At 41.4% G+C, this 24,921-nt stretch overlaps 1 protein-coding gene across 1 annotated transcript; it reads left to right on the top strand.

Annotated features, from left to right (window-relative positions):
- The first annotated feature begins 178 nt into the window (after positions 1 to 178).
- ftcdnl1 (formiminotransferase cyclodeaminase N-terminal like 1) lies at positions 179 to 18,463 on the top strand. The gene is made up of 6 exons (XM_079563472.1): positions 179 to 249; positions 648 to 770; positions 855 to 950; positions 5,210 to 5,365; positions 10,864 to 11,052; positions 17,694 to 18,463. Exons 2-6 carry the CDS (start codon positions 653 to 655, stop codon positions 18,113 to 18,115), a joined length of 981 nt encoding a protein of 326 aa, XP_079419598.1. The 5' UTR covers positions 179 to 249; positions 648 to 652; the 3' UTR covers positions 18,116 to 18,463.
- The last annotated feature ends 6,458 nt before the right edge of the window (positions 18,464 to 24,921 follow it).

Here is a 24,921-nt window from a genome sequence, read left to right as displayed (position 1 = left end):
AAATAATAATTCACTAAAACTAATCTGCGTACTTTAGTAACAGACGATATTATTCGCACCGCTCATTTATCTTGACATTTTATTGCATTGGTTTATCTGAAAGAGCAGCAACGTAGTATCTTGACACGTGCTTCTCTTTCTTTTAACATGCTAAAGTCTGCTACTGTTCTGTGTATGGAACAGCTGTACTGTGAACGTGTCATAGACTTTACTACGAAAGTTAAGTGTCTGTGTGGACGTCAATAAAAGGTATTTTGTGACGCAGTTATAACATATTTTGTTTTGCATGCCACTTTGTTGGAAGTTTGCTCCTGATGTTGTACTTTGAACATGTTTTGTAACAGTTTACCCTGCAGACAGATTCAGATGTGAAGCATGGCTGATTGGCTGTTGGCTTAATTATAGTGGATACTTTTGGTAAACACGAGTTAAGTGTGGAAGTAGCTTATACCAAATCAAAACTTCCCCTACCACAGTTTTAAAAAGTGTACTAACCTATCAATCAGCTTTCTTTTCTAATTTGTATTGTCATAAAGAACCATGTCCAGTTGACAACTTGGAAAAACTTGGACAAGGAAAAGTCCTTGACGAGTCTGAGGTCGACACAAGCATAAACATATAGACTGTGTAAAGAAGTTGTTTTGCAGAATAAATGGCTTCATCTGCCTCCCTGGGAAGACGCCTCGTCGCTTGCCTCCTCAACGTCTCTGAAGCTCGAAGGAAAGACCTGGTGGAAACAGTGGCCAAAGCAGCTCTTTATGACCCTCAAGGTAACGATTTATGTAGATTTGGTAATATTCGCTCATGTCACTGCAATGTTGATCAATTAATCTTAATCTAAATGTGTCCCGTAGGCCTCAGACGGGAAGGGACCACGGTGTTAAACATATTTAATGACCACGACTATAACCGCTCAGTCATCACTATTGTGTCTGCCATCGACTCCATCAGTGAGTATGGATTTCACTTTAATTATGGCTGTCCAGCGCAAAGCAGCCATACAAGTAGTTTCACATGTATATTTATGAGTTAAAGTCCCCAGAGTTGACCCGGTTGCACGACTATTAATTGGAATTATTCTGTTGTTATTTATGAACAAAACCAACTTCTAGAGCAGTGGCCTCCCGAGGTTGTGTCAAACTGCACTATCAACTAAACACAAGTGGAAGAAGGCAACGAAATAATCCAATACAAAAGCTTTCTTACATTCCCAAAATGCTCAGTGCTTGCGTGCCTACTGGGGATCACTGGTTTGTAAACAAACTATGTATAGTTAGTTGTAGCGCTAAGACTGAAAAAGAAAATATGAAATCCTGCTTGAAGAGATTACGCTGAGTTTAAAAATGTTAAATTTAAGTATTTTCCTCCCCCTACATGTTCCACCAATGTCCTAAGGTGCAGAATGAGCCCAACCTGTTCACCACAACTGCCTCTAAAATCCTGCACTCAAAAAGTTGTTACTTCAGTCCGTCATGCACAAGCTTAATATAGAAGGTGCAGTTTCACGTATGACCTGAGGTGGCAGTAGTGAGTATAAAATGGCCAACTTGCATTTAGTCCAATGGGCGAGGAACCTGCGTCTGTATGGTCCTTATTCACCTTATTCCGGAGGCTTGCGTAGGCGCCGCCATGAATTGTGCCGCCCCTTTTCTCCCATGTGTTAACATGGGGCTGGAGAAGTCCAGATAAAATCAGTCACTACACGAAAACAAAGCCGTTTTCAGGCCGCCCAGAGAAACGGTGCAGTGTTGACATGTTGGTGCAAATGAACATTGGACATTTTACACAAATCAATCGACTGAACATCAGATTTGAGCGGAGAACTTTTCCCCTCGTTCTCTGCTTAATGAACAGGCTTCGCGCTCGACCAGAAGTGTCAGGACAACGGAAGTGCAGAGACAAAACAAAAAGAGGCAAAAGTGAGCGGGGCGGAATAAGGTGAATAGCAAGGAGCTGACATTGCTGTAATACCACCCCCCGGTGGCCAAGGGCGACTCCAAGAGACACTTGGAGGCATTGATTCTAATGGGACTTCAAACGTCCCAAGAACAGCTTAAAAGACTAGTTTTTTCTAAAAATCGCTATGACCCATGTGACCATGCTGGGGTAGGTGAAGTATTTTTAACCACGCTAGTTTTTCTTTAGCAGCCCGAAATTTGGAAGCATTTCTACTACATTGACTGGCTCCAGAGCCTGTCAATCAAGCTCTGGAGCTCTGTGGAGGCTCCGCCCGCCCCGTGAGTGCAGGGCTTCCCGCCTTTTTGCCCTTTTAAGGAACAGGCTGCGTAGGAGGAGACAGCGCGGCCATTAAGGTTCACACAGGACTCAGGAACCTTTTTCAATGAATGGGGCTGAATGGGACCCGCTCATCTTTATTATATTATATCTAAGATTTAGCCGCTTTAAATAGAATAAAAACATTGGTACAACTAAAAATAAATATTGACTTGGCAAGAGTGGCACAGTGATTGAAGTGCCCTCCCGCAAACCAGAGGGCGGTTGGTTCAAACACAGCCTGTCATTGTGTCCCCAGGGTTAAAAACGTTGCCCACTTAAGTCAGGATATGCTGCGTGTGGCTGGTGACTTCATGATGCAGAGTGGTTTGACGTGGTGACCCCGAACATGAGTATAAAGTTTATGGATACAATGAGTTTACATTAGGTGCACAAATGCCCTTTCTTGTTATAAATAGCAGTAGTGATCCTCTGAGGCTGGAGTCACTGTTGTGCGGTGGCCCTCTGCTTTTCTCAATCCTCAGAGAGCGAATATGAAATCCTTTAATAGGCTTTGTCAGGGATTTAAGCACAAAAACTGCAAGAAGAACATTTTGCATCAATGTTTATCGCACTGAATCCCGAACAGAGAGCGAGAGCATGCACTTCTATTTATGGATGCTTAAAGCGTCAATACTACAAAGCTGAAGTGAAAGTGTGCTTTTATAAATAATATTTGCTATGCTGTGAGGAAACAGTGTAACAGTGACAAATAGCATTTTATATGACAACATTAACATTAGCAAAAAAGTGTGTATTTAGTGAGTGTGATAGTAAGTCACTTTTTGTGTATGTCGTCTATGAATTATATGTATTTCAGGCCACGTTTGATTGGGTCACACACTCAGTACCCAATCGTTTTTTGTAAGTCACGCAAAGAAATGCCACACGCCTCTAAGTTGGATGATGCGAATAACGCCAAACTGAACCTGAATTGAAGTCACAAAGCTACGAACTGCTCATCTATCCTGCTTTTCTCAATGCTTTACTGGCGCAGTGAGGCAATTACTGCAACCACTGCTCAAAATGTAGTAACATCTTAAAGCAGGGGTAGGCAACGTCAGGCCCGGGGTCCAAATGCGGCCCTCTAGCACAGAACCTCTGGCCCCCAAGATGATTTGAGAAATGTTAATATGCAAATAAGAGATCAAATACCTGTTAAAGTACTCTTAAAATGCGAGAAATAGTGTTAGTATTTTAAAAATGTCCTGTCAGAACATCTCTCTTGATCATATATAATGTTAAACAGTGATTCTCTACTGGTGGGTCAGGACCCAAAAGTGGGTCACGGAACCATTTTCAGTGGTCCACGAGTCTATAGGGAACCTTTATTCAATATTTTCTATCTGAAACTGCACGGAAACACTAACTGTGTGTGTTAAAATGAATGTTATTGGGTTGTTTTGATCATAATTTCAGTCTTAAAGGGATATCTACTGCTTGTGTGGAAAATCCAATATTTTATACGATATATGACAAATTACCAGTGCTTAATTTGATCCCCCGTTCAATTTTTTTTCAGGGTAAAGGATACGGGAAATATTTTGGAGGATCCGGCAAAAAATGTATCTGATATAGTGGTGTCTAATGAGAGTGTTCCGGTAAATGTTTTGGCCTGTTACCCCAATCCATCATATCAGACCAAAAGTGTTCCTGAAAATACAAATTTACAAATCAAGCACTGCAAACTACAGTTATATTTGTGTCCTCAGCTTGTCATCCGAGGGTAATGGTGGGTCCCAAAGCCCTGCCACTCGGGAACCACTGATGTAAAACACTGGCATTTGCAGAAAATTGTTCTTTACTGTAGGCTACAATGTTGAGGTTCGGCCCTTGGGTGTTTTGGCAACGATGCAAACTTGCCTACCCCTGTCTTAAAGCATAAAATAGCATTAGCATTTTAGGCAAAGTATTTTGCCTAAAATGCTAATGAATGATAAGTTACTGGGATTGGCTTATCGGTCTAACATAATGCAATATAAAAGTTTCTTGGCGACTAAAAGATGCCGTGTAAATGTTTGAAACTTTCAGTGTGCTTAAAAGCAGAACTAAGTAACTCATGCCCCTAGAGGCCATAAGCGCCACTGCAGGTCTCGTAGCATGTTTCGTTTTTTTTACTCATTAATTGTCCATGAGAGTGAATCCTGCGCTGACGGAAAAGACAAAGGGAGAGAGGGATATTGTACATTGTGCCACAACTTAATGAAAACAATGGAGATATTGTTTTTCACTCAAACTTGGCTGTAAATACTGTTTAAGAGGCGCTAGCCCGCAGTTAGCTTTGCCCGTTAGCCTGCAAGCTTCTTCTTCGTGATTCGAGACACCAGGGGGAGATGAAAGACCCCCCAATCATCCCATTAACAGGATGAAAAGGATTTATTGAGGTATGCAAGCTACTTAGTACTTCTTTAAAGGAGCTAGATGCAAGTTGGCCATTTTATACTCACTGCTCCCACCTCAGGCCATACGTGTTACTGCACCTTCTATATTAAGCCCGTGCATTACGGCAATCCGGACCCGAAGTAACAACTTTTTGAGTGACAGTGCAGGATTTTAGAGGCAGTTGTGGTGAACAGGTCTGGGCTCATTCTGGGAACATGTAGGAAATGAAAAAAAATACATAATTTTAACATTTTAAAACTCTGCATAGTCCGTTTAAGTGCTGCCGGACAAAAAGGTGATTTGGCTAGAGCTAGATATTGATTGTTTTTTGTCAACTTTAATGGTGCGTTCCATGAAACTGGTAACCGGTAAATTTCCCGACTCCCACTTGGAAAAATGCCTTGGAACAAACACCACTCAAACTGGTGATTATAACTTGTGAACTCGGAGGTCTCAGTTTGGATGCAAGATGAAGACAGTGATGGCGGCCCACAGAGGCGGAGCTCAGAAGTTAATGCCCTTATTTCTAAAAGTGTGTCTTTGTTTGTCCCAGGCGAGGCGGTGCTGTCGGCCTGTGAAAAAGCCTGTAGCCTGATTGACATGCGCTCACACTGCGGAGTGCACCCCTGTCTGGGAGCCGTGGACCTCGTACCCATCTACCCCCTGGGAGAGGAGGTCCGGCCCGACGACTGCGCCAAACAGGCTAGAGGTACAATATTACTCTTAAACTTCTTTTAAAACTTTTGTTCTTCTGTCTGCGTGTTATAAAATGATGAAACACTGGGGGTAAATCCAAGCAACTCTGTGGTATCACTCGGCTTCTGTTGCTGTTGCTCTGCTGTGACATCATCTACCCTCTATAGGATTGTATCAAAAAGAGGTAAAAAATATAGTTATATAATGATGGTGGAGTTTTGATATACCTGGCACGTCTCGAGACAGAGAAGTTGTTGGAAGTGCTCGTTACAAGCTCAAAACCAGGGCGCCAGGTGTACAGATTTATTTTCCAACTCAAAGTAGGCCAACACCCAAAACTGCTTCCAAATTCAGCAAATGAGCGATGAGCAGCGTCTGATCCACAAATACCCCTCACTGTGCATGAACCCAACATGTTTAAAGCATTGCTAAATCTACATGGCAGCTCTCAGTACCTACCACAGTGTCTCTCACTCTGTGCTAAGGCAGGGGTTCTCACACTTTCTACGTCTACGTCCCGTAAAATAACTCGACAAACAACTTGGGACCCCCTTCTGTAAAATGTTATTAGTATTTCAAATAATTTAAGGTCGCAAAACATTACAATCTGGTTTAATTATGTTAGTTTGGATATTGTATATTGATATCCGGCTTATTTTCTCTTAAATAGTGTCTCAAAGTCATAGTCGGGATGTAAAAGTGGGTCATGGGACCATTTTCAGTGGGTTGCGAGAATAGATAGTATTCAAGAGATTGATGATGACCAGCATTCAGCCCCATTCATAGTAATGATCCTGTGTGGCCTGTGAAATCAACATGGCTGCTCAATCTTCTCCTACTCCTTAAGGCGAGACACTGCAGGTGAATAGGGGGGAAAAAAAATGTAGAGATATCAATTTGATACTTTTGCTGAACATTACAGATATTTTTTTGTCATTTTATGTTTTCACATAAAAATAAGGCATTTTGAGCATTAAAATGGCCAAAATTGCCTATATTTTGGGCAACAAAATCAAAATCATGAATTGAGCCAGATTAAATTTATAGTTTTATTCTAAGATTTTTTCAGAGGGGATTTTGGATATTTTGTTTAGTTTTTCAATAAACTAATCATCAGTGAAAAAATCTGTAAAAACTCAAATTCCGCCTGTTTTTTTGGTTTCAAAGCTGAATAAATCAGGCTAGGAATTAGATATTAAAAAATCTGTCTGAAAAAACCTTCAAAATATTGTTAGGTCTCAGACTGGAAAGTTTGGAGTCTGTGGGAGCTTCTATAAGGGCTCAGGCTCTGCCCGAGTGCGGCTTCTCTCATTCAGTGAAAACCAGCCCTGAAGTTTTGTAGCGAGTGCGCATGCTCGGCCCGTTCTTCGACTTTTCCGCACCAGCGTCTCGTAGGAGGAAAAACACCATATTTGGGTGATCGTCATCACGGGGCCCCTTAGCAGGACACGTGGATGTAAGATCTGTCAATATTTATGAATGAAAACCCGCTTGAAAGACGGCCTTACTACGCGGCGCAGCAGCTACTTCCGGGTTACCTCCACCTCGCAGACAAAACATCATAAAATAAACATCATGCGGGTGAGTTTTGTCATTTTTATATCTGACATGAAAACTAAGATGTAAAGGGAGGAAAATAGATAAAAATCTCCACTTCCACCACTACGTGAAAAATCAATACTTTCACCTGCCATGTCTCGCCTTAAATGGCAAAAAGGCCGACTGGCTCCAAACCTCCACTGTGCTCTAGAGCCTGTACATCATAGATAACAATTAAAAAAAAAGAATAAACTGTCTGGAGCCAGGCCTTTTAAAGGGACTATACAGAGTTTAAAAATGTTAAAATGATGTATTTTCCTCCCCTACATGTTCCAGCCATGTCCTAGTGTGCAGACTGAGCTCAGACCTGTTCACCACAACTGCCTCTAAAATCATGCACTGTCACTCAAAAAGGTGTTAATTCGGGTCCGAAGTGCCGTCATGCACGAGCTTAATATAGAACCTGCAGTTACATGTAAGACCTGAGGTGGCAGTAGTGAGAATAAAATGGCCAACTTGCATCTAGTCCTTTTAAGCAGTGCTAGGGCTGTGCAAAGACTACACAGGAATGCTGTTTCCCAAGTGTCTTTTGGAGTCGCCACAGGCCACCAGGGGGTGGTATTACACCAATGTCAATTCTCCCATTGGTCACGAGCCTCTGACAAAAAAAAAAAAACATTTATTTTAATATTTATTTACAGAAAAAGTATAGAATATATGTATATTTCAATCATAATTTCAGCTTTTTGGCTGATTGAATGATTATTGAACAACTTTCTTTGGAGGAAAAGGCAATATTTTACATTATATTTTACAAGTACAAGTTGTGTTGGTCACGACTTGTCATCCCAGAGTGATTATAGAGAACCACTGGTTTAAAATTTAAGAATTTATGCATTTTAATTGGAGATCATTTCAATCAAGCTTCAGTAATGCATTCAAGTTTAGTGTTTTTGGTTTATAGAGATTATTTACTTAAATGTAGGTCTGTTTTAAAACCTTTTAAAGCCCAATTTAGTCCTGATTTGAGGTTGATGTCGTGGATACTGTTGATGTGGATACTTGAAAGGTCAAACATTTTATGACTTGGTTCTTGGTGTGAAAAGAACTGACCTCTAAGAACCAGGAAGCTCCCGAAAAAGAGATTCTGATTCTTTCCTAGTGAAATGCCGGTCAAATAAAATGAAAATGATCATTTTCTGTCAACATCCTGAATATTGCCCTATTACAGCCTGCTCTACATGTGTCCTCTTTATCACAGCGGCCCTCTCTTGTCATTGCTGATGATTAATTACACAGTTTACCAGCTCCTTGTTCCTGACGAGCTCTCCATGTGATCTCTGAGCCGGAGGAGCTCTCGCCGTATGCTAATATGTGTACTTTGCATAATAAGAATTGGCAGACTCGCTAACAAGCTCGGCGCATTTGCACGTGACGATAAGTGGTGCCATAAATTAGCTTTCCCCTCGAGAGGCTCTGGTCCTGTTAGCCCCGTGTACATCTGCTGACACGCACTCAATTTGTGGTTAAACCAACACGTCCAAGTGGCTTAGCCGGTGACGCAGACGCTGTGGGGAAGCTAAAGCAGAGAGGAGGCTGTTGTTCTGAAAGATACATTTACTCACTTACTTTCAAAACTATTTATCAAGTATTTATTCTAATAATTGCATCCTACTTGGAATCTATTTATCCCAAAGGATTAACCCCCTAACTCCCACCTGAACCGAGTACATTTTCTCTAGTTTGGCTTTACCCCAATTGAAAAGCTTCTGGAAAAAAGGTGAGAAACTAGCGACAGAACTGAGACGAAAACAATGATGAAGATGTGACAAAAAAGTGATAAAAGTTGGGCAAAAAAATGATGAAAAAGTGGGAAAAATGTCACAAAAATTGACGAAAAATTGACAAAAAAATGACAAAAATGTGACAAAAAATGGACAAAAAAATGGACAAAAAAAGGACAAAAAAATGTCAGAAAATGACGAAAAATTGACGAAAAATTGACAAAAAAATGACAAAAAAATGACAAAACTGTGACAAAAAATGGACAAAAAAATGGACAAAAAAGGACAAAAAAATGTCAGAAAGTGACAAAAAATTGACGAAAAAATGATGAAAAAGTGGCAAAAATGTCACAAAAATTGACGTAAAATGGACAAAAGAATGACAAAAATTGACAAAAAAAATGGACCAAAAAATGATGAAAAAGTGGCAAAAATGTCACAAAAAGTTGACAAAAAAAGGACAAAAAAAATTACAAAAAATGACCAAAAAAAAGACAAAACATTGACAAAAAAATTATGAAAAATTGAGGAACATGTGACAAAAAGTGACAAAAAAATTACAAAAAAGTTACAAAAATTAGTTGAAAACCCCCCCAAAAAATGATGAGGAACGTGAGGAAAAAGATGAGTTTTGTAGCTTTCAAATGAGGCGTTACACTGGCCTACAGGATTTGGGCAAAGCTGACCTGGAGAAAATGCTCTCGGTTCAGGCGGGAGTTAAGCGGTTAAATGATTTGTTTTAATATGTGTTTTAATGTTCTGTACCTCTTGAAAAAGTCTATAAGTTTATTAGGACCCCACTTTGAAAACTGCTGCTCTCAGGGTTAATTAGTCTTAAATATGAGCCTGTGGAGATGAAGGAAAGAGAGACGGCAAGTAGCTGAGTCCACATTTTTATCTTTCTCCAACAGTTTGTGGCAAGCTGTTTTAACGTTGAATAAAACATCTGGATTCATAATGCAGATTTCTTCTTTTTTCACATTTTTGTTTGTTTTCAACCTGTTTTTGTTGACAGACAAAAGACATGCAATGAAAAATGTGACAAAAAAGCAACAAAAAAAGGCAAAAACATCACAAAAATGTAACAAAATTGTCAAAAAAAATGATGAAAAATTCTACAAAAAATGATGAAAAAAATTGACCAAAAAATGATTTAAAAAAATGATGAACATGTGACAAAAAGTGACAAAAAAATTACAAAAAAGTTACAGAAATTAGTTGAAAACCCCCCCAAAAACTGATGGGAAAAAAAATCTGATTGCGTGAGTCCGGCTTTACCCAAATCTACAGGGTTACAGCCTCATTTGAAAGCTAAGACCTAAAAAGATTCTTCCTCGTTATGATTGTCACATTTTTGTTTGTTTTTAACCTGTTTTTGTTGCTTTTGTTGACAGACAAAAGACATGCAATGAAAAATGTGACAAAAAAGCAACAAAAAAAGGCAAAAACATGACAGAAATGTAACAAAAATGCAGCAAAAGGGCAATAAACGCAATCAAAAAACACAACCGAAGCGACTGAAGCGTGATAAGAAAATAAGCTTAGTTGAGTTTTGCGGGCCTTAGCTTTCAAATTAGGCATTACACTGGACTATAGGCTGTAAGCTTCAGTCAAGAAGCTTCTAGATTTGGGTAAAACTGTAGAAAATGTGCTTGGTTAAAGCGGGGGACAAGGGGTTAAGTCAGTTTTCACCAGTATAAACTGTATTTTCAGATATCCGTAATAACATTTCAACTATACTCAGTAGAATGAAGGAAATCTGCGACGTAAGATTCAAGATTTTTTAGGTGGAAGAGGGGTGGGAAGGAGGGCAGGGAGTTCAGCTTCCCGATGTGTATGAAACTGTTCTTCAGTCGACTGGAACTGGCTCGTAGATTCCGCAGTCTCCTCCCTGAAGGCATTACCTTGAAGAGACTGTGTGATGGGTGCGTAGGGTCCCTGGTGATTTGAACGGCATTGTGGTCGAGACGGGGGGAGCACATGTCCTTAATGGAGGGGAGAGGGGCTCCACATGTGCTGGAGGCTCCTTCGGCAGGTTAAGAGGTTCATACAGGATGGTCAGGTTTTACAGAAGTGGTCCCCATTGAAATACATTTGTCCGTGAAACAAATATATATATAATGTGCCCCTACAAGCTTGATTTTATAAAATTGTAAACACTGAGCTATCACGTCTGTGTGTTTTGTAGCTGTGGCAGAGGGCCTGACAGAACGCGTCCAGGGCACCAGTGTGTTTCTGTTCGGATGGGCCGACGCCCCTCTGCAGCGCGGACTGGCCCAGAGGAGGAAGGAGATGTCGTGGTTCAAAAGGAGTCCGGAGCTAAACCAGATGGAGCCGGACGTGGGGCCTCCTCCTGAGAGACAGTACGGACTCACAGGTAAAAGTCAGGCTCAAAACACCAAAACATCACCAGCAAGAAGCAGAAGCAGAAAAGGTGATCCAAGAATATCAGTTTGGGTATATATGTCAGTATATATTATAGGTTAGGCCAGTTTTAGTCCTAGATTAGTTCTGTTCTTGAGGGAGGTTCTTGATTGAGAAAACTGAAGTTTGTGGGTGGGACAATATCAAGCTGGCTCTCCATTAGTTAACCTCTTAACTCCCACCTGAACGGATCCCATTTTCTCCAGTTTGGCTTTACCCTAATCAAAAAGCTTCTTGGGAAAAAAGCACCAAATCAGCCACAAAAAAATGAGAAGAAAACAAGGATGTAAACGCAACAAAAAAGTGACAAAAATTCAACAAAAATGTGACAAAAATTTGACAAAAATGTGACAATAATTCAACAAAAATGTGACAAAAATTCAACAAAAATGTGACAAAAATTCAACAAAAATGTGACAAAAATTCAGCAAAAATTTGACAAAAATTTACAAAAATTCAACAAAAATGTGACAAAAATTCAACAAAAATGTGACAAAAATTCAACCAAAAAGTGACAAAAATTCAACAAAAAAAAGACAAAAATTCAACAAAAATGTGACAAAAAAAAAAACATAAAAAAGGTGACACAACACAGCAACAACGCGAGGAAAAAGATCAGTTTTGTGGGTCTTAGCTTTCAAATGAGGTGTTACACAGGCCTATATAATGGCCAAAGTGGACAGAATGCATTTGGTTCAGGCGGGTGGTAAGAGGTTAAATCATTACTTAATTATTTCATTATAATTACTCAGATTTAAAAGAAGAGCCCATGTGGTCTGGATAAATAGTACCTTTTTGGTGAGAAGCATTAGTTCATACATGTCTTGTGCCCAGCTCCACAAGTTTGTGCGTACTGTATAATGAAATGGTCTTTGGATCAAGATACAGTCGGTACTTGCAGTAAAATAAATAAACATGTTTTATTAATAACAAAAGCTTGATGCAATGCGGCTGTTTTTGGCTGAAATATGAAGCTGTCACGTCGGCTCTCGTTCTTAGACCGGAGTGATGCAGTTTGGTCACAAAGTGGTCCACTGCAGATAAATAAATAAACACTTCATAAATGGGTAACATATTTTGGTCTGTGCTAGATTTTCTATATTCAGGCCAGTTCATGAGCATTTTTTGGACTGGTATTTTTAAATATTCTACAGATTTGACGCATAACTCTCTCTTTTTCACAAAAACTCACTTTTCACAAAATTCATTTGTGGCAGAAATCCTAAAGCTGAGGTATTTTTTTGTTCATTTTTACAGGTTTTTGGCCCTAATATCAGACACATCTTGAACACAATCTTACGTTAAGTTTGAAAATGCTGTATTGACCTTAAAGGGGCTAGATGCAAGTTGGCCATTTTATACTCACCACTGCCACCACAGGTCATACGTGTAACTGCAGCTTCTATATTAAGGTTGTGCGTGACGGAAATTCGGACCCGAAGCAACACCTTTTTGAGTGACAGTGCAGGATTTTAGAGGCAGTTGTGGTGAACAGCTCATTCTACACATTAGGACATGGCTGGAGCATGTAGGGGGATGAAAATACATCATTTTAACATTTTTAAACTCTGTATAGTCCCTTTTAAGGAGGGTAAAATATGTAAAATCAGGTATAGCTCCTTTAAGGCATTGTTCTCTTTCCTTGTAGATTTTAAAATGGACACTTGTGGACTGGCCATCAAGAGTTTTCCCGGTGGCCAACTCTCTTTTGGGCGGGTTGATGAGTGAACAGTAGGGGTGTAACGGTTCACGGGGATGTATTGAACCGTTTCGGTTCGGCCTGTTCGGTTCGGTTCACTTGCGTACCGTTTCGGTGTATTATTTTCATTAAATAATGTAAATTCATTATTAGCGTCATAATAAGTGCCGCGGAACAAAGTTCCTACGCGGGTTTCTGCACGGACGCTATTGAAGCTGCATGAGTAGCCGAGAGAAACTACAGTTGTTGAAGGCGCTGGCTTTAAGTATTTGATTAAAAGTTACAATATCCCATCACGTCCGCACTTCAGCCAAAAAGTTATACCAGCGCTCAGAGCCGGTTCTTCCTATACGCAAACTACGCAAGGTGCGTAGTGTTGCTTCACTGATTAATCAACGCGTTGTTGTTACGGGGACAGGCTCTTCCAGCGCGCACTCACTCTCCGCCTACTTCGCCACATATAACACCAAAACGGAGTAGTCTGGTGAAGTGAATGAGCAGGGGAGACCGACCGCCTTCCCCCGGTCTCTTCCAAAGCGCGAGTGCTTCTCCGCTCGTGTCCCGCTCGGCCTCTGTCTCCCGGTTCTTCGCCTCATGCGTGGCTCCTCCGCGGCTGCATCATGTCACCTGTGTCCCGGGCGCAGCTCTCATGTTTTCTCTGCGCGGACTCTGGGCCTCACTCTCATTTAAACTCTCTTCTTACTGTGTCTGGTGAGTCTAGAGTATCCGGACAGTAGTTTGGCGAGTAGACGAGAGTAAAAAGCCGTTCACTGTGGCCTTTTTGTTGAGTTGAATCCACATGGTTCTCATGAGTTACAGTAACTCTCTCATTATAAGAGTGCAATTTATTTAAAATATCACCCAAATGGGTCACTTTTATTTATTTTATGCAAGAATTCTATTGTGTATTGGCAGCTTTTCAAAAGAAAATTTGTGTTAGTTCTTATTTATTTGTACCGAAAATTAACCGAACCGAGCCCTCCAAAACCGTGAACCGAACCGAATACAATTTTCAGCGTACCGGTACACCCCTAGTGAACAGGCCCATATTGCGCTACAGCGGCCCACAATAGAAAATACAAACTTTACTCTCTACTCTATAACACATCTGATCCACATCTGGCATGTTTCATAAAGCTCCGTTGGCAAGTTTTCTTGAGTCATGGTTCACAGATAATCTTGTTCTCTCATGTCCCTCACATCATTTTACCATCATCCTCAGAACCTCAGACCTCTATTTTTATATATTTTAGACAAATGTTTGCACTGTTTCAGAGGACAACTGAAGGCAGCCTGTCAGGTTTCCTCTGGGTGCAACGGTTTCCCTGATCTCCAAAAACATACTGGTCAAGGACTCAGGACTAATGCCTGAACACGATTTTGTTGTGTGGTTGGACAATGACAAAATAAAGCTCTTTCTTACTGACTTAAGTGCATATTGGGGGTTGTCAGGTGACTCACTCCTGCCCCTTATCATGTGTGCGCGGTGTAGAAAAGCTTATGGATTTGAAAGGATTTATGTTTCCTATTCTCATTCTACACCTCACAAACCCAGCGGTTAGTTTTAATATTTCATTACCTAAATCTACAGTGTAATCATTTGGTTGGTTTTGCCAAGTTTATTTGAGTCACAGTCACGAGAGGAACCTCCTTAAGGGAACGCACATTTTAAGATGGTTTTTAGGGATGCACCGATACCGATACCAGTATTGGGTATCGGGCCGATACCACATGCTTGTACTCATACTCGTACTCATTCATGAGGTCCCGATACCAGAAACCGATACCTTTTGACGTGCGGTGAGCGCACCTATGAGGCGCAGCTCTCAGCTGAGAGAAGAAGCAACAAACTGGAGAATTCTTCAGTGTAAATACAATAATCCACATAGAGCTGACTTTACTACAGACTGCGCTCTCTAAATCAGAGTCTGTGCTGGATTTAACCAGAACTTAATGTTGTTCGTGCTGCAGCGTCTGCAGTGTTTACAACATACAGGCTAACGTTGCTAACTCGCGGCAGCGTCTGCAGTGTTTACAACATACAGGCTAACGTTGCTAACTCGTGGCAGGGTTGCCAGGTCTGGGCAGCCAAATCCGCCCAAAAATATCTGAAAACCGCGGAAAACCCGCGGACATACGGCGCGGCTGGAATTTTCAATATTGTTTACTAGTTAAGAGCCCATGTGCTCCTACGATGATGAGAAACCGCCCCTACCTCCCTCCCTTATTGAAAAAGCAGCTTACAGAGCCTTGGATTTGCCTTCGAAATAGTGATTTTGATCAAGTCAACATTGATTACAGCAAGGCAAAAAACCGCGGACAGTTTTTTTCACCCGCGGAATGGCTTTAAAAACCGCCCAATTCCGCGGTTTAACCGCGGACCTGGCAACCCTGACTCGCGGCTAGCAGGACTAAAAAGTCCTCAGAAAATCCAAAATAAAGAGATACAGCATGTTTATATTGAGGAAAATGAGCAGCAGAACAATGAAAACGCTGTAGCTACTCGCTAAGTTACTACAAACACACAAGAAAATCTACAGGAGCTGAAGTAAAGACGAAAAGAGACCATTTAAGTAACATCTCAATACTATTGTTAAATAAAAACACATAAATGAATAAAGCACAGGCATTGGGAGCTTTTGGACATGAGCTTTTCTGTCTCTAATGGACAGTGTAATAAAGATTTCATATTATATTGAATGAAAATAAAATAAATAAATAAATGGCATCAGCACAATTCTAATATAACTGCTCTTAAATGTGTCGCCTACTTTACTTAAGGAAATGTAAGAGCTTTTCTACCTTAGGGTCAAATCAATCAATAAAGCAATTATCAATCAATAAATCAATAAATCCCTGTTTCCCTCAGACCGCGTGAGTGGTTTTGCTCTGGGATCCTCTCTCTCTCTCGTCGTCCCGTTGGACATGTGTGTCCGGCTCTGTTCTGATCTCATCCTGGTGACGTCCGTCTTTGTCCAGTGGGTTTGTCTCTTCAGATTTTAAAAGTCTTTCAGGAAGGACTTGAGTTCTTTTCTGGTGACACTCGTTTGTCTCCTTCAAGACCAGGATGATGTTCACACTTTCGTTTAAGTTTTTGGTCAGTTTCTTCACGTGTTCCTGAAGAGCCTGCGTTTTGTCTGTCTCTTGTCCAGCTTTGCCACACGCTGCTGTCATTTCAGCTTGTTCATCCTGGAGCTTCTTTAAAGCCATTTCAGTTTCTGTGTTTATGCAGAGCTGCTCTCGGAGAGAGTTTGTGGATTTCTCCAGCTCCGTCTTGGTCTTTGTGAGTTCTGCTTCCAGGCGTGAGATGGTTCTTGATGGTTCGCTTTTATGTGTTATGAATTCCTCTGTGACGACACGTTCGTCGGTCTGAAGAGATTCATTTGTTTTCTTCAAATCGCTGAGATGTTGGTCTTTTTCACGGAGAGACAAAAGGACCTTCTCCAGAACCAGATTGTTTTGCTCTACAGCGTGAAGTTTGTCCTTCATAACCAGCTGCATGCTGTCACGATGTGCTCTCACTTTACCTTGGAGCTGCAGTGTGGTGTCATCCAGCTGTGTTTGGAGAAATAGCATTTTCTGCTCATATTCTTGCCTCATCTGTTCATTCTGGATGTGTTGCATCTCCAACTGTCCGTTCAGGACTTCAATCTTCATCAGATGTTTAAAGTTTGCTACTTTTAGCTGGCCGTAGTTGGATTTTAATGCCTCAATGACCATCGCAGCAGTTTCTTTTTCATCAACCATCTTTTGTTGCAGAACGAGTCCCGTTCTGAAATGGAGACAAGTCTCTGATTGTTGTCCTTTAGACTCTGGTTTTCGGCGTTGAGAGCTTCCATCTGTGTTCTGCTCACGCTTAGGGTCTGGTCCAGAGTCTGCTGCAGTTGTTTTGAGCGCAGGGCTTCCCCATGGAGAGCTGACTCCATCCAGGTTTTTGCCTGGCGCTCCAGCTGCAGCTGTTCTTGCAAAGCAAGATTCATATTTTCTGCTGAGTTCAGAGCCAGGCGTAGCTCTTGAACTAGCGCTGCTTCAGAAGAAGGCTTCTTCTTAAACAGTTTCATGTTTGAAGTCGTGAACTGTACGAGAGTGCGATAAATGCTGCTTAACGCTCAAAGGATTATCAAAGTGTGACCAAAATATGTAAATGACCTTTACTCAAGGCTCTTTCTAAACATCTGATCACATTTACACTGGATTTCCTCTAGTCATGCGTTTCTGACATTTATAATCAAATTATTTTTCCCACACACAATGAAACCTTATTTTAAATATAAAAATATCTTCGTTTTTTCGAGATATATCATTTTATTTAGGTGTAAAACCGTTTTTGGGCTTTTATTTGTTATTTCAGCTGGAGATTCAGATAAAGTTGCGTTTTTTGCTGTGTTAATATATGGAACTGTCAACAATATGGACCTGGCGAGGCAACCGATGCAAAACCAGGAGCAGTTTTCATTGATTCCGCAACACAATGTGAGATGCAGTCATTGTTAGTGATTTATTGTATTACTTCTAAGTCCGGATGTAATTCTCTTGTTTTAGCCGTATTGACATTGTTTTACTCCATTCGTTCTCAGCGTTCAGTGGTTAGCATTCATTGTGTCCCTGTCCCGTGTTCAATAAATAATGGTCATACTTTACTGTGCAAAAACGTGATAGCTACGACATAGAGTATCAAGGAAATAGGTGGTGTTTCCCATTTCATTGCATTGCACTGGGTCAGTCACAAGATGGCCGCCAATGTATTACTATAACCATTTCCTTTCTAGAGTTTTCATTAAAGATACTCACAAAATAACCGGCCTGTCTTTAGTGTAAATACTTTCACGTTGTTTAGTTTTCGTGGTGTTTTCTTTATTAGATTTTAATATGTAAATTGTCACCTTTTTGTTCAGGTGTGGGAGCCAGCCCGTACGTCATGAACTGTAACGTCACTATAGACACCCAGGACATGAAACTCGGTCGCAGCATCGCCTCCGCCATCCGCGAGTCGACCCAGGGAGGGCTCCCCGGGGTGCAAGTCCTGGCCCTCCCACACGAGGGCGCCGTGGAGATCGCCTGTAACGTGGAGAGCATTAAAGGAGAACCGCCCGGTGAAGACTGGCCTGTTTTTCAGATCAGTGGTCAGACGTATTTCCACGCTCCGGCCGCGGCCATCACGGGGCGGGTGTCCGAGCTGGCGTCCGCGGAGGGGGTGCGGACCAAAGGGACGGCTCTCGTGGGATTCACCCCTAAAGAGTGCAGGGGCCTGGCCGAGCTGGCACTGTCCCAGGGCATCGGGGAGTTCTGGAAGGAGCAGCGGAGGTATCGAATGTGATACAAAGAAGAGGAGGATAACACTGGCTTAAATAATGAAGTGATGATTGTTTACAAAGAGTAGAACAAATGAAAACCTCGTAATTATAAGGAATTCAAATAATGGTGCAGCCCGTGCAAATGTTGGGATACTCACCTTAATGAGCTGTGCCCAAGTTTGTGGTGGAAGCATTTCCGTAAATAAGTTTGTGTGGCATCAAACTGATCAGAGAGCGGGAAGACGGCAGGTTATTTTTAGCTAAATTTCTGTGTGCTTCCTGTTGTGACTCTGCATTGATGGTTTGACTGTGTAAAGCAGTGGTTCTCAATATTTTTTGTCCGACGTACCCCTTGAGACATTAATTTGTGCTCTGAGGAGTCGAGGAGTGAACAGCTAGACATAGATTATTCACTATTTAGTAGTGTGTTATGCTCAAAATATAGCTAAAATACTCTGAAAATCAAACCTTTTACTGAAAAGCATCACTAAAACTTACTTTTTTTGAAGTAATGTTGAAACTACTACTCAGTAACACCTTCATTTTTCTGAGGTAATTACCCCCTGCTACCCCTGATTGGGAAACACTGCTGTAAAGAATCGAAGCGGGTCAGAAATGTCACATGTTACATCAACATCATAAACGAAAGCCAATGCAGTCTGGCCATGGCCACAAGATGGCGCCACTTATTACGAATTCCTGAAAAAAGTGAATCGTTAAAAGAAATCATGCATGTTTCCTTCATGCTGTTGGTCTTGTACTTTGATCTGGGACTATATATATATATCGATAAGTATAAAGTTGGGGAAAATTCACAGTTACCATGGAGATCCGCCATTGATACAGACGGCATCTCTGTAATTGCCCATATATGGTCATGTTTGAAAACAGTTAAGGGGGGAAACAATTTTGAAAAAAATCTAAACTTACTCTAATTATTAAAAAACTACTTTAACAAACACTGAAATATGAATATAGTTTTCTACTAAATAAAGATACAAAGACATGGAGTGGAGCAGTGGTTCAACAGCCCATAAATACCAGTGAATGCTAACTTGATGCTTCATGTTAGCATCGGGCTAATGCTAACGGTCAGCTAGCGCTAGCTGCAACTGCCGGTTTTTCACTTCTACTGAACAATCTGCTGTGAGAAAATATCCATATGGGCCCGATTTACACTTGACTTTATTTATGTGATAAATAATTTCATATTCCACCAGAAAACTGAAAAGAGTGAAAAATTGTGTTTCCCAAAAGGTTCTATTTTCCCCCTCGGCGAAGCCCCTTCTATGACGAGATGCCGTCTGTATCTATGTTTGAAGCTGTTAGCATCCATTTTCTTTAGACTAATGTTAGCTTAAAACAGTATAGAAAGTGGAGGAAAAAGCCATGAAACAACTCCATTAGCTGCTGAGTTACTGCTGGTAAACACATCCAAGTGTTTTAATGTGAACAATAACGCCAGTATTTTAACTTTTAAAATCTCCATTAGCTTATAATTGCTGCTTATCCCATTCCCATGATGCTTAGCGATATGACATCATATTCCCGAACTCTGTACGTATTGCAGTGCATCGATTTCATTGCGATATTTGACCAAGCCCATTCAACACAGTGGGTTACATTAAAATGAAAAGGTAAAGAATGTGTTTTTTTTCTAATTCTGTCAAGACGGGACCAAAAACAAGGATCAAACAGAACAAAATGAGGAGCATCATGACAAAACCATGCAAAGCCTTTATAGTGCTGAGTGTGCATCACCTCTTTGTGTTTGCTTTCCTTCAAGTTCTCTTCCATCCTACCAAAATGTGCTTAGTAGTAATTCTGTAGCTAATCCTGACCAGGAGCCTAGTACAGGATCTATAAGAGCCTGTGAGTGTCGCACTGCGCTCGGCCACTGCTCTGAGGCGTTGGTTGAAGAAAGAGTCAAATGCAGAGGACAAGTTTCCCTGCAGGGACAATACGGTTCCTGTTTCCTGTTGTTCTACTGCCCTGCACGACACTTGCCACCTTCCCTCCAGTGTCTGCGTGTCATTCTGCGTAAACCAAGTGGTGTTACATAAGACCGATGCCTTAAGGAGATGCCCCTTATCTCGTGGATTCCCTTTTACAAAATACTATGAACTTTCTATTAAGCTGCTAATTTAAATAAAAGTGTAAAACGTGACCTGAATGCTGTTCTTTGTACTTTCCTAAAATACTGCATCTGCTCTCAGAGGCTGTCCTTTTTTGTATCATGAGCACTGAATTTGAATTGACCACAGACACAGGTTCAAAGGCACAATATAATGTCGAGAGCTCAGAGCAGTGGGTCTGCAGTTGTGCAAGACCTGAATACTTATGTGACTGAAATGTAACTTTTCACTTTTTATGTATTTCTGTGGAGTGATTGATGTAGATTTTTTACTTAAAGGGACTATATGGAGTTTAAAAATTAAGTATTTTCCTTCCTCTACATGTTCCAGCCATGTCCTAATGTGTAGAATGAGCTCAAACCTGTTCACCACAACTGCCATGATTCACCTTATTCCAGAGGCTCGCGTGGGCGCTGCCATGAATTGTGCCCGCCCTTTTTCTCCTATGTGTTAACATGGGACTGGAGAAGTCCACATAAAATCAGTCACTACACGAAAACAAAGCCGTTTTCAGGCCGCGCAGAGAAACGGTGCAGTGTCGACATGTTGGTGCAAATGAACATTGGCCATTTTACACAAATCAATCGACTAAACATCAGATTTGAGCGGAGAATATTTTCCCTCGTTCTCCGTTACAATGAACGGGCTTCGCGCTCGACCGGAAGTGTCGGGAAAACGAGATGCCGAGACAACGCAAAAAGTGGCAAAAGTGGGCGGGGCGGAATAAGGTGAATAATCCTGCACTGTCACTCAAAAAGGTGTTAATTCTGAAGTGCCGTCATGCACGAGCTTAATATAGAACTTGCAGTTACGCGTAAGACCTGAGGTGCCAGTAGTGAGCATAAAAATGACCAACTTGCATCTAATCCCTTGAAGGAAGAGAAATGTATCCGACAGTTGTGTAATTGCAGTCTAGGAAAAACAAACAGGCATTTAGAGATATCTTTTTCAAACGTTTGCAGACCACCGAGATATAAGAAATACTATTTTCTATCATTTAGTGCTTTCATATCAAAATATGTCATTTTGCGTAACATTTTGGACCACAACGTTGCCATCAGTACAAAACATGCTCCTAATGACCAGCTCAACACAGAACATGCTATTTTTGCATTGGTTGATCAAAAAATGGATTTTGATGAGAACCTGACCTGTTTAAATCTCTATTCTGCTGACTTTGGTCACATCTCCATGGAGAAGAGCTGGAGACGTACCCACTCCCCACATGTCTTAGGAGAGCTGAGCCGCTCACAGCAAAAGCACATGTTTGTTTGTGCATTTATGAGGGATTTTTTCAATGATGAAAATATCCGTCATAAAATAAATGCTTGTATTTCAATTTTATTTTTTGGGCAAAATTCTATGTGGTGTGACTTTAAGAAAATCCCCCCAAAATGTATTGAGCTTTAAATTAATGGGTTTATTGTATCACCATATTTATTTCGATTTTATTTTGCTATCATTGGAAGAACACTGGAAAAAGTACCCTCTTAAATGACTTAACATATATTGAATAAAGGTACTTAAAGTTGAATTTAAGTCGGTAAGATAAAAAAAAAAAATGCTAATGCCAATGGAAAAAGCATACATCCCACTTGATATACACTTTTCACATGAAATAAAACAAAATCTGAATTAATTAGTTCAAAAATGAGCTTGTTCCATTGGTAATAAGAGGTTTTATCTTATCTAAGACTAGACAAAACCTACTCAGACTTTATCTCTTAATACAACAAATTTTATGTCATTCATTCCTTGATTGTTAGTCTTTTTACAGTGAAGTTTGTGAACATTGAAATTTTGAGTTGTTTTAGGGGATTAAACGTTCAACAAGTTCGACAAAGAACTAGATATCAACCATTTTGAATAAGTCTTAAAAATGACGGCGTCTCTTGGTGCTTGTTTAAGTTGTCAGTTTCCGATTGTTATGTCTATTTGTCATGAAGTGAAAGCTTATGTTGAACCAATCTGACGTAAACCTGAGTTTTGCCTGCTGGATCAACCCTAAAAACAGACATAATGTAAAGAAACCTGACAGTTTTCTGAACACACTTTATACTTAGCTCTTGTGTCATTTCCTGTTTGGTTCAAAGAGCGCACTTGTGTTTACGCTTCTGCTGATGGACTTTTTCCCATACTTCTTCTCGTCTCTTTGGCGCTTGTTCAGCTATTTCTTTGGCCTCCGCACTCCAATACTAAATTAAGCCCCAAACGCTCGTTGGATGTAAGTCACCGCTAAAGCTTTGAGATGCTCGGGAGATTAACCATTTGAAGAACATTGCCGGTTTGGCCCGGGGACAGGTCGCGCAATAACTAGGGCACGATGAATCCACTCCACAGCCACTATAATGCACTGAATAGCAGCTTTCACGGCGGAGCATATGGAAATCTATCACTAAGTCATCACAATGGCGGCGTATAGGGCTCGCGAAGGAGGCACAAAAGCAGGGTCAGGGCAAAGGATTGAGGAAGTCACGTGTAAAAAGACGTAGGTTTGATTTTTAGTGTAAAGGAAATTAACTAATCCGTTGGCGGCGTCTAAGCAGCTCTCAGCGAGTGGGCGACGGAGAGTGACGCACCAAAGCCTCCAGTGACATCCCACACGATTTACCCCGTGTAATGTCTCTCTGCGCGTTGTGTTCTTTGAAGTGGAGGAGATAATTAAAAACGTGTAATGGCTTTCTAATTAAAGCTCAAACAAAGCAGATAGGGACGATATTGATTCTTTACGGGGTTTTGTAGGTGTGCGATTGATATTTATGAAGGAAAGAAGAACCAATGCTGTGCGAAATGTGCACTCACAAAGCACTCTCTGTCATCAAGGAACGAATCAGCCGTTCAGCCAAGTGTGGGAAGTGTTTGGCCCAAGGATGCAATCGCAGATCTACACCCTAGCTACTGTTTGGTGCAGCCCTGTGAGTCAACTCCTGATGTGATATTGGGCGATACAAAACCACCTCTATTTAGACTTGAATGCAGTTTTGTTTCACTGAGAGAAAAATTAAATAAACACTTATGTTTTATGCTATAATCTTGCAGAATGATTAAAGGTGCTGTAAGGTCCCAGGTTCGATTCCCACCTGGACTGGGCCTTTCTGTGTGGAATTTGCATGTTCTCTCTGTGTTGGTGTAAGTTTAGATAAGATAAATCCTCCAGCCAGGTGATTCAGCCTGGCTTCACATGGGTTTCCTGGCATCCACTTCTCCTTACAGGTCATCCCAGCGGTGTCTGAAAGATGGGTCAAATGCAGAGCACAAATAAAGCACCTTAAAGGGACTATGCAGAGTTAAAAAATGTTAAAACGAAGTATTTTCATCCCCCTACATGTTCCAGCCATGTCCTAATGTGTAGAATGAGCTCAGACCTGTTCACCACAACTGCCTCTTGACGAAGGCCACTGGCCGAAACGTTGCATTAATAAAGGAACACTGGTGTTGCAAGTATACAGTGGCTGTTTCCCAATTGCCAGGATCCTCGGCGTCTCGACCACTTCGGACGTCATTCGCATCATCACGGCGCCGCCAAGTGGTGTTCCATTTCACCTGGACCACTCGCCCCCTCGCAGCTTGACTCCTCCGTTTGGCTCATTTACGAAGGATACAGCAGTGGATCCTCCGCTGCCTCGGAGAGCTGAAATTACCCATGATGCACTGCAGCATAGTTTCTTTTTTCTTTTCTCGCAAAACGTTATTAGTTTGAACTCACTTTAAAAAAGTTGTGTTCCACATAAACAGTTTCCTGGCCTCTGTTATTCATAAAACAGTTGTTTTAATGAGCATAGATTGACACGTGACCTGACGCAGCCGCTCGCTCCGGAGGCCGTTCCATTTGAGCTCAAAGGCGGCAGGGAGAGGACACTCCGCTCCGTTTTGGAGGAGCCACCACCGAGGACGTCAACGAAGTGGCCAAACGGAGGACGGATCCTCGCAATTGAGAAACAGCCAGTGTGCGAGAGATTTTTCCTTTACTACGTTTGACCACAACTGCAGCTAAAATCCTGCACTGTCCCTCAAAAAGTTGTTGCTTTGGGTCTGAAGTGCCGTCATGCACAAGCTTAATATAGAAGCTGCAGTTACTCGTAAGCCCTCGGGTGGTGAGCATAAAATGGCTAACTTGCATCTAGTCTCTTGAACCATCATAACCTTAACCCAACAAGAAGCTTGAGGGCCACCATAAATTGGTCTACGGGCTGCATTTGGCCCCCGGGCCGCACTGGCGCCACTTGGTTGCAAAGTCCAAGAACCGATATATAGGCCGATATGATTTAATGTGATGCATGTTTATCTCCCAAATAGCAATAATGGTTTCAATGAGATATTTGATCGTCACTGGCCATTTTGTATCAAACTTGAAGGGGGGTATTATGCAAAATCGACTTTTTCAAGCTTTACATCATGTTATTATGTCATTCCCTCATTAAAAACATGCCTGAAGTGTTGCCTTGGCACATTCTTGTATTTTTGAGTAACCTGTAAAAACTCTGATGGCGGCCATTTTAGGGGTAGGTTTGTCTGAGTCCTCCTAGGAACGCCCCCACCTCCTGGAGACGCCTCCGAGCTTTCGTCACCAGCCGAGTAACCAACCACTGCTCCTCAGCAGAACCCCCTCCCCACTGATGCCACAGACAGCGTGTGGAGGGGGCGTGTCGGAAAGGGACATTCACTACAGCCATTTTGAGAGAGCAATTTTATAG

The sequence above is a fragment of the Gobius niger genome (assembly GCF_951799975.1).
Source record: "Gobius niger genome assembly, chromosome: 9".
NCBI classification, from domain to species: domain Eukaryota; kingdom Metazoa; phylum Chordata; class Actinopteri; order Gobiiformes; family Gobiidae; genus Gobius; species Gobius niger.
This window is presented reverse-complemented; position numbering and strand designations above follow the sequence as displayed.